At 50.7% G+C, this 14,071-nt stretch overlaps 1 protein-coding gene across 1 annotated transcript in view; it reads right to left on the minus strand.

Annotated features, from left to right (window-relative positions):
* ZNF638 (zinc finger protein 638) overlaps positions 1–10,971 on the minus strand; it is a 24,864-nt gene extending 13,893 nt beyond the window's left edge. Inside the window, exons 1-6 of the mRNA XM_057387077.1 lie at positions 9,491–10,971; positions 3,952–4,013; positions 3,246–3,284; positions 1,654–1,967; positions 628–968; positions 196–342 (exon numbers count right to left, since the gene is read on the minus strand). Coding sequence (XP_057243060.1) covers positions 196–342; positions 628–968; positions 1,654–1,967; positions 3,246–3,284; positions 3,952–4,013; positions 9,491–10,894 — 2,307 coding nt within the window. The 5' untranslated portion in view covers positions 10,895–10,971. The remainder of the gene's footprint in view (positions 1–195; positions 343–627; positions 969–1,653; positions 1,968–3,245; positions 3,285–3,951; positions 4,014–9,490) is intronic.
* Positions 10,972–14,071: the final 3,100 nt, after the last annotated feature.

The raw sequence follows: 14,071 nt of genomic DNA on the forward strand, positions 1-14,071 counted from the left end.
GGGAAAAAGACTGGAAAAAAACCTGGGAAAAAACTAAAAAATGTGGATCTATCCATACACAAAATCACAGAATTTTGAGTCTGAATCAATACAAATTTCCTATTTCCAGCTGTTCCGAGATGGGATCTTTGGGAAGCTTTATGCCCTGCTGAGCTCAGGTTCCCGATTTCCCACTTTTCCCTATTTGAGCCTCACCTCGTTCCTGGAGCGCAGCACGATGAGGTCGCTGACTTTTCCAAAGGGTTGGACGATTTTTTTGATATCCTGATCGGAAAATCCGTCATCYGGCAAATCCGAGATCTGCAGGACAGTCCCGCAGCTCAGCAGGTCCTCCCTCAGCAGCTGCAAAAAACAGGGAAAGAAACAATTCCCAACTTTAGGACAGCGCCACAATCCTGTTTTTTTACTCTTCCACTTTCCTTTTTATCCCTGGAAACATCCAAGAAAAAGCTGGATGGGGCTTGGAGCAACCTGGGACAGTGGAATAAATTATCTTTATTTCAGCTTTCTCCCAACTCCATCCCATTAATTCCACAATCCCCACCCTCACCTGGCAGGAATTCCTGCATGAAAAGCAAATCCCAACCCAAAACCTTACAAATCCAAGGAAAACTTCCCAGAACTCACCCTGTTGTAGGAAGAAGAATGAGTTTTGCTGCTGCCCGTGGATTTCTCCTCCTTGTTCTCTTCCAGCTCTTTGCTCTGGACAGAACYATCTCCTTCCGTGGAAGAACTCGGCCCCGGCGTGGCAGATCCRTCTTTTCGGGAAGTTTTGGGAGCGCTGCTGCTGCTCTTGAGGGTTTTTTTGGTGGTCCCGGTTGTCCTGCCCGGTGTTCCATGGGTGGAGGAGGCTCTTCCCGAGGCCAGGGATTCCTGCACGGCCACCTGGAGGGATTTGTGCTTCTTGAATTCAGCCAGGAATCCTGGCCCTAAAGTTTTCATCACGGCYTCCAGCGCTGCCTTCCTGTCTAGGAGTGGGAGAGAATAAATCAAATGAGAATCATTTGGATTTTTCCTGCTTGAAATTCATGGATTTTGCCCTTTTTTAAATTCCTGTGGTTTTGGCTTTGCCACCCGCTCCTGAGCCTCCCTGAACTCAAAGAACCTTTCTGATAAATATCCATAAACCCACTGTGGCACTCCAATGACAGCCACAAAAATCCCAAGGGYTGGAATGTAAGAAAAGCAAAATTTTGCCTCATTTTCTGTGGCAGGGAATGGAAAAAAAGGGAATTTTTTTGGGATTCTGCTCCTCTCTCTCTCACACTGATGCCCAGCAGTACTTACTAATCTYGGAGCCTTCTGCTAAATCCTGCCTTCCTTGGCTCGCTCTGTGCTGCTTTTAATTATTCCTTAATTAATTTCCTGGCTGCTGGCTGGCTGTGGAGAATCCATAATCTGGTTATTGATTGCTCATTCCCCATCCTCCTTCTCCACGTTTAATTTATCCTCAAAAAAATCTCCTGGGAATCTGCCTGTGCCCTTCGCAACTTCCCACCTGGATTTCTATCCCACGGCACTTCACAACCTCCTAAAACCCCTGGAAGCACAAAAACAACAGTGCCTGGGTGACACTTGAGCACGAAAARCTTTTGGGAATCCCAAAATTTCAAAAAAAAAAACGGGAAATTTTGCTTTGGCTTTCAAAATCACCTTCAGAGCGGCTGGACCTCCGCGACGAGCGGTCGGTGCTGGACGATCTCCGCGGTCTGGGGCTGGGTCTCAAGAGATTCCTGGAGCGTTGAGGAGAYCTGGATCTGTGCCTGGATCTGTGTCTGGGGCTGAGCCTTCGGATGTGCCGGGGGCTGCGGCTGCGGGGTCTCCGGAATCTGCCGGGGCTGCGGGATCGGGAGCGGTAACGGCGCAGGGCGTAGCTGGAGCTTCCCGGCCGCGAGTGCCGCCGGCTGGGGCTGGACGAGCTGGAGCGGTGCTTGGGGGTCCGGTTCTCCTTCCTGTCACCGGCATTTCTGAGGGGGAAAATATGGGAGTTTGGGTTGGTGGGAAAAGGGGGAAGCGCTGGGAAATGATTTCTGGCTGGGAGAGGCCGGGCTGGAATTGTCAGAGAAGCTGTGGATGCCCCATGATCACTGGGAGTGCTCAAGGTGAGGCTGAATAGGAATTGGAGCAGCCTGGAACACCCCTGAACATGGATGGGGTGGGAATGGGATGCGATTTAAGGTCAATCCCAACCCAAACCATTCCAGGATTCTGGAGGATTCTGGGAGAGCTGGGATTGTCCAGCCTGGAGAAGGGAAGGGCACAGGGAGAGCTCAGAGCCCCTTTTGGGGCCGCTTTTGGGGCTCCAGGAGAGCTGGAGGGACTGGGGCCAAGGACTGCAGGGACAGGACTCAGAGAAGGCTTCAGATTGGAAAAGTGGAGATTTAGATGGGATCTTGGCAAGGAATTCCTGGCTGGAATTGCCAGAGCAGTTAGGGTTGCCCCCAGATCCCTGGCAGTGTCCAAGACCAGGCTGGACATTGGGGCTGGGAATGCCCTGGGATAGCAGAAATTCCCTAAGGAACTGCATCATCTTCAAGGTTTCTCCCATCCCAACCCATTCCATGATTGTTCTCCTCATGGAAGTTTCAGTACTTCATGTGTTTTATTTCTTTCTTTAAAATTATTTTTTCACTTGTTTATAATCCAAAAAAGGCCTCAGTAACTCCCCCAAAGGAACCCAGCCACGGGATTCAGCTTCCCAGGAAATCTGCTCAACCCATTCATGGAAAAATCCCAGGAAAACCCAGCAATTGCAGCCCTGTTTGTGCACAAGTCAAAACGTGAACCAATACTGGAGAAGAAAAACAATCCAATCCTAGTGGGACTAATAATTAATGCACTGCAGGTGATTTATTAAAAAGAATTAATCAGAAATGGAAAAGAGGGAAATTTAAAGGATGGGAATTCATGTATTCCAGGCTTTCCCAGCTTGTGGTGGTGTTGCCCAAGTAACCTTTGGGAGCTGTGAAATAGGAGTCAACACTCCTTGGGTCCAACCCTACAAACCAGGAGAGACTGACTGGATAAAAATTTGTGGAACAAGATGGGATTTAAGATCTCTCCAACCCAAAGCAGCCTAGGATCCTACGGAATTCGGAACAAAACCCACACAAAAAAATCCCACAGATTTTTACAAGGAAATTATGATGTCATTGACAGGGGATGGAGGGGGCAAATCAGGGAAATTAATTGTTGAAAATAATTGATTAGGGGGTAATTAATAAGGAAATGGAAAAGGCCAGTACCTGTTGGATGAGTGAGCCTCAGGATTCCACTCGGGGTATCTGCCAATGACAAGGGACAAATGTCAGTGCGAAAGTCACTGAATGGCTTTTWTGAAAATGGAATTTTCCCTGGTTTTTCTGCCCTCCTGAAACACCAGAYGTTGATTCATTTTTATCCCAATGGGCTGAAGCCGATGGAATTTGTGCCCAGGTACCAAAAAACCCAAGAGGGCAACCCCAGATGTGGCACAGGGACTGCTTGGAACACCAAAAATGGGAATTCCCAGAGAAGGGCGGAAGTGTCCAAGGCTGGATGGGAATTGGAGCCACCAATAGCTGGGGATAGTGGGAATGGGATGGGATTTAAGGTCCTTCCCAACCCAAACCATTCCAGGATTCTGGAAGAGCTGGGAATGTTCCCCTGGAGAAGGGAAGGACACAGGGAGAGCTCAGAGCCCCTTTTGGGGCCGCTTTTGGGGCTCCAGGAGAGCTGGAGAGGGACTGGGGCCAAGGGCTGCAGGGACAGGACMCAGGGAATGGATCCCACTGGGAAAGGGGAGCTTGGGCTGGGATCTTGGCAAGGAATTCCTGCCTGGGAGGGTGGCGAGGGGCTGGGCTGGAATTSCCAGATTGCCCCGGATCCCTGGCAGTGTCCGAGGCCCAAATCTCCCACTATGGAGGATCAATCTCCCTCCCAGCATTCCAAGATTCCCAGCAGATCCCTTACTGTTGGCGCAGCTTGCGGCAGCTCTCGAGGTGGGCGGGGTTGTTCTGGTGCAGGATCCAATCCTGGGAGGAAAAAAGGACACCAGGAGAGGTGGGATCAGCGTGGAAAAGAGTGGGATCGCCCCGATCTCTAGTGAGGTGTTGCTGGTTTTCACTTTCCATCCCATTTTTCCCTCGGAAAGGTCAAATTCCCGCGGGGAATTATGCGGGAGATTAAAATGTTGATTATCACAGGGAGCTGGATGAGAGATACCAAGCTCAAYTCATTAAATCAATTAATCAAAWYMAWTWAWTWAWKKWMCCCMMWSCKGGGGKKKTKKYMMCMMSWYGRWYMYKRRRARSYKSYYCMAAMAAAMYMARKKRWWYCMARGRAAAATTGAACCACGAYTYSCCGTCACSTCGATGAGCAATTCCAGCTGAGGGAATCACAGCAACCCCAAAASGTGGCAGCTCCGAGGTCAATCTCATTCTCACCCCAGAATTTCTGTGCCTGGAGCTCTGGGAACATTCAGCCCCAATCATGTCATATCTAAAGGTCACTTGGAAGCCTTGGGATATCTTTCACACTCATTTATTCTGTAATTATTTTATATATTCATTTTTTAGTTATTTAAYATAATTAAAATTTTTATATATGTTTTTATTCATACATATATTATTTACTTTATRTATTTATTTTTTTATAATTATTTGATATTAAAGGGCTTTCTCTAGAGAGGTTAAATAGAGACCAAGGCAGATGCGCAGTGCAAGCCCTCAAGCTTAAAAACTCTGAATTAATTCTACATAAATTCCTTAAATTCGGGTTTAACTGGGAATGCAGGCAGGCCCCAATGCAGGGAGCTGGGAAAAAAGGAGTCAAGTTTCCTATGGTGAGGGGATATTCCTTGGAAATTGTCTGCAACATTGTTAATCATAATTATTGAACATCCTTGGAAAAAAATCCCAACTTAAAGCTGCTCTTATAGTATAATATACAAAATAAATAATATAAAATAATGCAACTGGCAGGTCAGGCTGATTAAATAATTCCCATGAGGATAAAGCAGCAATTTCACTGTTCCAGGCTCGTTTTCCCTAATTCCATGCTGGTTTTCCCTAATTCCAGGCCATCTCAAAGCAATCCCATTCCTAAGGATCCTGGCTTTTTCCAGGCTCCAACTGAGCCAGGACAAACCAAAGCTGTTCTTCAAGGGAATCCTGGTGGGAATGAAGGGGAATTCRGCTCCTGGAATTCTGCTTCCATGGTGCCAGGGAGGGATTTTGGCTCCCAAGTCCCTCCAGCAGCCGACTGAACGTTTTTGGGAATCCTTCTCCTCACCAGATCTTCTGCAGCCAAAGCCCTCTGGATTTATGGAGGTTCCTCCTCCTTGCTTCATTCCTGGACTGTCCCGTTTTCCAGGATATTCCACTGTCCACAGAATCATCATGGAAAGGTTTGGGTTGGAAGGGAATCTAAAGATGACCCCATTCCCACCTCCCACTATCCCACGTTTTTCCAATTCCCATCCAACCAGKCCTCRGACATTCCAGRGATCCAGGGGMAYTCTGGGAATCCAAAGACAGATCCTTCCTTTAAAAGTTTAGGATCCCTTCCCATCGCATCCAGGTGAGAGGAAAAAATTCCTTTCAGACTCCTGCAACATTCCCACATTCCCTAATTCCATCCCAACCTCCTCCCACTCACAGATSACCACCAGGAAACTCCGGAAGCAGAAGGTGACGGAGCAAAGAGTCTCCAGTCCTGAGCTTAATCCAACAAAGGAATTCCCAGTGCAATTCTCCATGGAAAACAGCAAATTATCGGGATTTCGCGGAATTGAAGTCCGAGATGATGTTACCCCCGCACTTTAAATGGATTTASGAAACAAAACTKGYTYTMAAYGGGGATGAATTYGATCCCTTGTGCTGGGAATGCTGCRAATCCACTTCATTCCAGATGRGATGTGATCGAGGAGTGAAGAATCYCACAAATCAYGCGYTGTTATTCCARTAAATCCATTCCATSCTGAACGGGAGGTGTTTGGAGARGGAGGAATCCMACAAATCACACTTTATTATTCTGACATCACACAATTCCAAGTGGAAAACGAAGCTGCTCCATGGAATATCCATAAAATCCTTCACAAACTGAAAATTTGGGAAATTAGAATTTGAAGGGAACAGCAGTGGGGTCAGAMCCCACMTCWAYCAGGGCAGAATAGGGCACTTTGTCYKAAAAAAACCTTCACAAAACAAAGATTTTTKAGAATCTCAGCACCAAYTTTTGCCTCAAATTCCACTTTTAAYGCCCAAAAGGCCACCATGGTGYGGTTGCACCTTCTCTTACACTCCCAAGGATCCTACAGGAACATTCCCAGAATTTCTGAAACTGGAAAATCCCTTGAGATAAGAGTCSAWCCACAYCCCCAGCACTGCCAAAGCCACCTCCAACCACCTCCCTYCCTCCCAGAGACAAAAACGAGGCCAAATCTGTCAAATTCTGATGCTGCCCCCAAACCCCACGTCACGGACACCCCACTGACCCTAAATCCAGGAGATTTAGGCCAGGCCTGTTTCCAAGTTTTAAAACTACTGATTTTCCATAAATAACTATGGATGCAGGTGGGAGATACCGAAACTTGTGATTCTGAACAGCATCCAAGACAAAAAAACACTTTCAAYGGTATCAAAAGTGCGTAAAAGTAACATTCAGGATGGGATTTTGGGTACAAAAGAGCTGAAAAATTTTCTAGCCATGTTTGGCTTGGATTTCATCCAAATTTTCAATCCAGGGAATTTGAGTTTTCCAATGTTTGGCACATCCAGGGAAAAGCTGAGATGGAGGGATGATGTTTGGATCATATTCTGATGGTGGAAACCTCTCTGTTTTGTACTCCAAGGTCAGGAATGCACAGGAATTCTCTTCCTATGGGCAACGTGGGATGGTGGGATCCAAAATGAATCATTCCAAGAGCAGATTTAAAGGATTCATGGAAAACAGCAGCTCAGCTCCACCAACCTGAACAGCCTGACACAGGAACTCATCCTTCTGACATGGTTGGAATTTTGTCTTCAGGTTCTTCAAGTGTGGGCCAAAGGGAAAGTTTTCCTCATTTGGCATCTTCATCTTCATCTTGATCCCATGTTGGTTCTTGCTATCACAGAATCCTGGAATGGATTGGGTTGGGAGGGACCTTGAATCTCAACAATTCCACCCCCTGCCATGGGCAGGGCCACCTCCCATCATCCCAGGTGGMTCCAACCCCAATGTCCAGCTTGGCCTGACACTGCCAGGGATCYGGGGSAATCTGGSAATTCCAGCCCAGCCCCTCGCCACCCTCCCAGRCAGGAATTCCTTSCCAAKATCCCASCTAAATCTCCSTTTTTTAATTTGAAGCCATTCCCTGTGTCCTGTCCCTGCAGCCCTTGGCCCSAGTCCCTCTCCAGCTCTCCTGGAGCCCCTTCAGGCCCCAAAAGGGSCTCTGAGCTCTCCCTGTGTCCTTCCCTTCTCCAGGGGAACATTCCCAGCTCTCCCAGTCTGGCTCCAGAGCAGAGGGGCTCCAGCTCTGAAGCAGCTCCAGGGCCTCCTCTGGATTTGCTCCAGCAGCTCCACATCCTCCTTATGRACCCCAGGGCTGGGGTCTCACCTGAGCAGGGCAGAATTCCCACCTTTCTTGCTGCCCAGGCTGTGGGATCAGCCCAGAGCYTCTCATCCACCAACACTCTGAGTCCTCCCAGCGCAGCTCCCATCACCGTCTCCACATCTTGGACCTGTGCTGGGATCGTCCTGACCCAGGTGCTCCTGCCCTTGCTGAACCTCACAAGGTCGGGATGGTGTCACCTCTGCCATCAATCCAGGTGACGCCATCCCATCCCTCCAGGGGTGATCCCACTGCAGAGCTTGGYGTCACCTTCACCTTGCTGAGGGTGACCGATCCCAGCATCCTTGTCACCGGTGGAGATGTTGAATGGTGCAGATTCCAATCCCAATCCGTGCAGAACTGCTGACCACAACTGTGCCCATCCACCCATTCCTCCATCCATGAAATCCTTTTCCAGGTCACAGGAAGCACTGCCGTGTGGGACAGCATTAAAAGTCCGCATCACCACTCATCAGAAATCACTGGTGACTCTTCCAAGAGCTCTCCATGAGCACCAGGGTCATCCAARGTCCCATCCAGGATGGGACAGGGAATGTCCAGGTCACCTCTGACCACCCAGCAGAGGCAAAGATAACTGGATTTGCAGAACTGCAGAACTGGGATTAAGAGGAATTATTTGTTGTCTGGAAATCACTGATACACCGGATGAACATTTCTTCAACAAATCTGGATTTTTGAGATTAAAAAACCCCAAAACTCTTCTGGTTCTTCAGCGCCAGGGCTGGTCCTGTGTGGACTGCTGTGTCCCTGGGAGCAGGTGACGCAAACACTTCCCAAAGGACTTTTAGAAACACCATTCCCTGTGTTTTCCCAAGTCCCCTCAAATGAGGGAAGAATTCCCATCTAAACTCATCCCACTTTCCCAAACTGCTTTTTCCTTTTATGAACACACCCCCACATTTGCTGTCCTGTTCAGTTTTATCTGTTTTTACATGAAATCATCCTTCCCCTCCCATTTCCAAGCTGCCCATCTACCCAGCCCTCGATGCTTCTCAGGGAAAAGGGTTTGGGAATTGCTGTTTGTTTTTCCCTAACGYGGCCATCCCCATTTTCAGTCAGTTTTTTAATTCACAGTACAAACAGAGCCTAAAATCTCCAGGATTTTGCCAGATTAGAAAAACCCCTCCCCCACAGCCGTTCCACACTTTGCTCAAAGTGTTTGTTGGCAGTTGCAACATAGTAAATAATTATTAATTAATTATTCCATTATTTTAGTGTCACATTTCCCCTTATTTTTCACGTACCAAACYTTGGGCTTTTCCAGGAAAACCCACAGCTTTCCAAACGATTTTTATCTCCTAATATACACCATTTTTCCCCTTTTATTATTTTTCTTCAAGGCTGCAACTGWGGTTTCCTTCAGAGCTGGGATGAATGGATGCATTTTTCGTGTGTCCCTCTGAGCCAGCCTCTGGAATATTCAGTGTTGTCACACAGGCCATATTTGRGAGATGAAATTTTGGATTCTAAATGGACTCTTTTGTTTTCAGGCAGAGTYTGGAGGAGGGGGGAGGGGGAAAGAACACATGGACATCGCACCCACCCCAAGCCATGATTTTTGTCCCCCACACGACACTAATAYTTCACTCCGCTGCTCGAGGTTTTGTTTTGTTGTTTGAAACCTGCTGCAAAGCCAGAAATCACTTTTTAATATTAAAAAAAAAATATATAAAAGCATCAAAGCGTCAATCAAGCAACTCTGAAATGCAACTGGAAGCAGAAYACGCCGTTACAGTCATTTCTAGCACCATTCCCAACACATCAACACTCAAACTGGCGACCAGCATCCCAAATCCACAGAATTCCCAGGAAAACAATCTGCCCCGGAAACAGGACGCCGGCAAAAGGCGCCGAGTACACAATCTTAGGGAATAATCTGGGTTTAAAGCCACTCACCTTCATATGAGTGCATTCAATGTTACACAGAGAACACAAATGTGGGAATATTCGCGGCGACGTGGCATAGTAGTCGTTCATCATGGACGGGGTGGGCAGGCGTTTGCTCTTCTGGGAATCCGGGAACACGGGCAGCCAGGACGCCTTGACCACCCCGAACGGGGATTTGATGGGCTCATCGGCCTGTGACTGGAAAGGTTTGTGTCCCGCCGYGGAGCCGGCGCTGGGCTGGGAGCTGCCGGTCTCGCGCTGCTTGCGCTCGTGCTGGCTGATGGCGGCCAGGAGCCCGGCCGAGAAGGGCGGCGACGTCAGCGGCAACACGTGCTGGGACACGGGCGGCTGGACCAGCGGCGGCATCACCGGGGGCATTATAGGCTGCGGCAGCGGCGTGGGCAGCAGCGCCGGCACCATGGGCGGCATSACCGGCGGCAGAGGCGGCTGGGCCACCGGCTTCACCGCCGGCGGCGTGGTGCCGCACAGCCCCGGCACCTTGGCCGGCGGCTCGGCGGGGAAAAACGACGGGGCGGGCGACGAGTCRCTGGGGAAGGTCGGCAGCTTGATGAGGTCTTCTGCTGGGAACACGGGGTTGCACGGCACRCTGGGCGGCGGGACGGCCACCGGCACGCTCTGCTCCCGCTGGAATTCTTCCCGGTTCTCCGCATTCGATGGCTCAGGGTTGTAGACGCGTGCTTCCAGCGGCTCCTCGGGCAGCGCGTCGGGGCCGTAGGTGCGGATCTCCAGCGGGTCCTCAGTGTAGCCGTACTTGCTGGCGTGGCCGTAGTCGATCACTTTGCTCTTGACGGTGGTGGTGGTGCTGCTGCTGTCGCCCCCCGGCTCCTCCCCGCGGCTCGGAGGGTGCAGGCTGGGCACGGCGTGGCCCAGCTTCCGGATGCGGATCTCGCGCAGGATCCGCGGCATGTTCTCYGGTGTCAGCTGGTCATCGGGGTAGCGGCTCAGCTCCTCCAGGTCTTCATTGGACAGCCCAAAGCTCGCTAAAATGCTGGAGGCGCTCTCGGGCGTGTAGCGGTTCTGCGGGTTGGAATTCTGCTCCAAGACCGGCGCCGGGCCGGGCGGCTTTGGCCCACTCGTCCCGGCAGGGCAGGGGCCGTTGTCCCAGCGGTTGGCGCGAGGGTCTCCCTTCGGCTCCTGGTGCAGGTTGCTCTTCTCCTTGACTTTCCTGGGATCGGCCCTGTGCAGCGTGACGCGGACGTTGATCCTCTGCGAACCCGTCCATTGCAGCGCGTCCTGCCCCGAGAATCGCTGGGGCGCTGCCTGGGGCGTCGCGGGCGAGGGTTTCCTCGGTGGCCCCGCTGCGCCACCAGGCCCGAAGGTTCCCGGGGGTTTGGTGCCCGACGGGTTGGGTCCTCTGGGCCTYGGGGGCAAGGTTCCTCTGGGGCTAAACATTGCGTCTTTCAGCAATGYCTGGCGGAAGCCAGCATGGGGAGGTGCCGGCCCGCCGCTGGCAGCCGAGGGCAAGCGCCGGAGAGCCAAGTGGGTCTTAATTTGGGCAAGCTGAAAAGGAGGAGGGCCCAACACAAGGGGGCTGGCAAGGCCAAGGTTCAGGGAATTCACAAGTGGTGCGAAACTTTCCAAGAACAACACAAAGCTGCAAGTTAAAAGACAAGGATTAGATGGGTCATCTTTGTCATCCGCGCACGGCGGCTTCTATGACGGTGAGAAAAGCAACCCGGGGTGYGAACCCGGGGTTTTTGTGACAGCTYAGAGGACTCAAAATTCACAAAAAAAAACGTTTTCTTGCACTGAGTAAAAAAATCTTAAATAGARAGAACAGTGATTAAATCAACAAGCTTAACCCAACAAGTTCAACGTCACGGGGAACATAACCAGCGGTGACATTTGCAACAGCATTAGTTAAAACCTGGCATTTCGCTTCTTTGTGACAACAGTTTGGGTTTAATTACAATTAATTTTAGGAGCAGTAAGGCAAAGCATGAAACCTCCCCCCGTGTGCAAAGGCTGACGAGGGATGAGTTGGAAGMGAGAGCATTTATGTGGAGAACTCAAACCAGTTCCATCTCGGTGGAGCTGAGCCGAGGCCGGAGCTGTTTCCAGGAGGACACTCCCATGCCGGCTCTCGTGGGTGAAGAGCAAACCCTGCAAGAATTCACAGGGTGGGACGAGGCTGGAATTCTGTGGACAGGAAATATCCAATCTCCCAGATGTTAAAAGCTTAAATCGAGAGGGCTTGAAACACAGAGAGGTGTAAAATTGTACAGCGACAAAAAAAATCTACATATATCAAAGAGCACCATGGCCAAGGGAAGTGGGGCTCGGTTTGGGTGAAACCATTGAGAATTGGGTCCTGTGAGGTGGGAAAAGAAGGTACAAATACAGGGAGAGTGAAATGAGACACCAGAGAGTTGTGGAGAGAGAACCAGAGAGGGGTGGGTTGGAAGGGACCTCAAAGCCCATCTCATTCCATCCCCTGCCATTCCACACYTCCCATTATCCCAGGYCKCYCCAAGCCCYGTCCAACCTGGCCAAGGATGAAGATTGAGACAAGAAAAACAACAAAACAGTGGCAAAGTCCTCATGCAGCTCCTCGGGGACACTGGTAATTCAGGATTTAGGGCGATGACAAAGCAACAGCCACAACAGCAGCRCGTTCCCAGCACCATCCTCATTCCCAACCCCAAACACAGCACTGCCATGGCAGCAACTGGGAAAAATGAACTCCATCCCAACCCAAGCCAGGAAAACTCCAAAATTCAGAGCAAGCAAACCCAGGAATTCCTCATTTCCCCCTTGTCCATCTGCTGTCTGCTGGAACYGGAATCTTCTCTTCTTCCCAGGAGTTTTCCCAGCAGATTCCTGGCCATTCCYGAAGCTCTGTGCTGAATTTCTGCGGCGCCGAGGTTCTCGTCTTGCCAACGCCGACCCCGTCACAGGATTTTGCTTTCCAAACTCACAGAAGCTGACTCCGAATGGAAGTTTTTTCATGAGCTGAGGTACCTCTCTCATGGTGTCACACTGAGATCACAGCTCAAGGAATAAACCTTTCAGGGAGCGACCACACACAGGAGAAGGAGAGGATTTTCCAGCTCCATTCCCGGAGCTTGTTCCCATCTGGGGACGAGTTCCATCAGGAATTATTTAATCTGAACCAAGTACAAGCTGCTCAGGCCAAGGAGAAACATGAAACCCATAAATCCAATCTCTTTTCCAAGCAAACACACAGCCATAATAACCAGATTCCCACTGGGAAATGTTCCCAAAACTCTCACCCGATATTCGTCCTCCCTCCACAAATTAAATCGGATTTCAACGGGAACAGCATGTGAGGCCAAGTTTGCTTCAGAGGGTTTCCAAACAGATGGGAATCAACATTTCCCAAGCCATCTCCTGCCTTCCAGTTTGCGTTTTCTCTGCAATTCCCAGAACTGGAGGGCAGAAATTCCCTCTGAGCCCATCCCTGTGGGAAGCAGCTGGAGAGRGAACACTATCAAAGCCACCCATCAGCAGAACAACCACAAATGGACCAGCAGAGTAAATTTTAACCACCACCAACCTTAATTCCACAGGCCAAGAATCTCCCAGAGGAAGGAACAAACCAGAATTTCCATAGGATGAGATTTTACCTCTCTYTGGGTATTTGCAGGTGCTGCATCTCACACGGACACCTGGGAGCAGGGAAGCTCCCGCGCCAGGATCGGGAATCACAACTCACCTCTGCAAAGCTCAGCTCTTCAGCCTGGCCAGGGATGGGATCCAGGYTGGAAGGGGCTTGGAGCAACCTGGGATAGTGGGAGATGTCCCTGTCCATGGCAGGGGGTGACTCTGGATGGGATTTGAGGTCCCTCCCCACCCAAACAGTCTGGGAATCTGGGAAGGGCTGCRTACAAGGAGCTCCGGTGTGACCTTTCCAAAGGAAATGCTGGAAATGCTGTCTAAGGAAATGCCAAGATGAGGGAAACAATGGGCTGGAGATATCGGGGGGAGYCTCACCTTCCTCTTCCAGGCAGYTTTGTTTGGGGAGTGGCTGCACCTYGGATTTRGGACCRGGACACCRCAGCAGTGACYRAGCTCTGAGCTGGGGCWGCAGCGACACTGSAWRGMAWKSWRRKMWKSRMRKMATGGWWTGGGTGGGAAGAGACCTCAAAGCCCATCCTGGGACACCTCTCACAAGAAAACACCACTCCAAGCCCCARTGTCCAGCCTGGCCTCRGACACTGCCAGGGATCCGGGGGAATCTGGCAATTCCAGCCCAGCCCCTCGCCACCCTCCCAGGCAGGAATTCCTTGCCAAGATCCCAGCCCAAGCTCCCCTTTCCCAGTGGGATCCATTCCCTGGGTCCTGTCCCTGCAGCCCTTGGCCCCAGTCCCTCTYCAGCTCTCCTGRAGCCCCTTCAGGCCCCAAAAGGGGCTCTGAGCTCTCCCTSTGTCCTTCCCTTCTCCARGGGARCATTCCCAGCTCTCCCAGTCYGGCTCCRGCACTCRRAGCAGTTCCATGGCCTCCTCTGGACCTTCCCCTGAGCCCAGGAAAGGCAATCCCTGGAACTTCAGAGAACAACAAAAGAGTCAAATGGCACCTTCCTTGCTTTCCCCTCAAATTCCTCCATCC

This window comes from Malurus melanocephalus, unplaced genomic scaffold (assembly GCF_030028575.1).
Source record: "Malurus melanocephalus ecotype Western Australia unplaced genomic scaffold, MMel_1.1 scaffold_1126, whole genome shotgun sequence".
In the NCBI taxonomy this organism is placed as follows: domain Eukaryota; kingdom Metazoa; phylum Chordata; class Aves; order Passeriformes; family Maluridae; genus Malurus; species Malurus melanocephalus.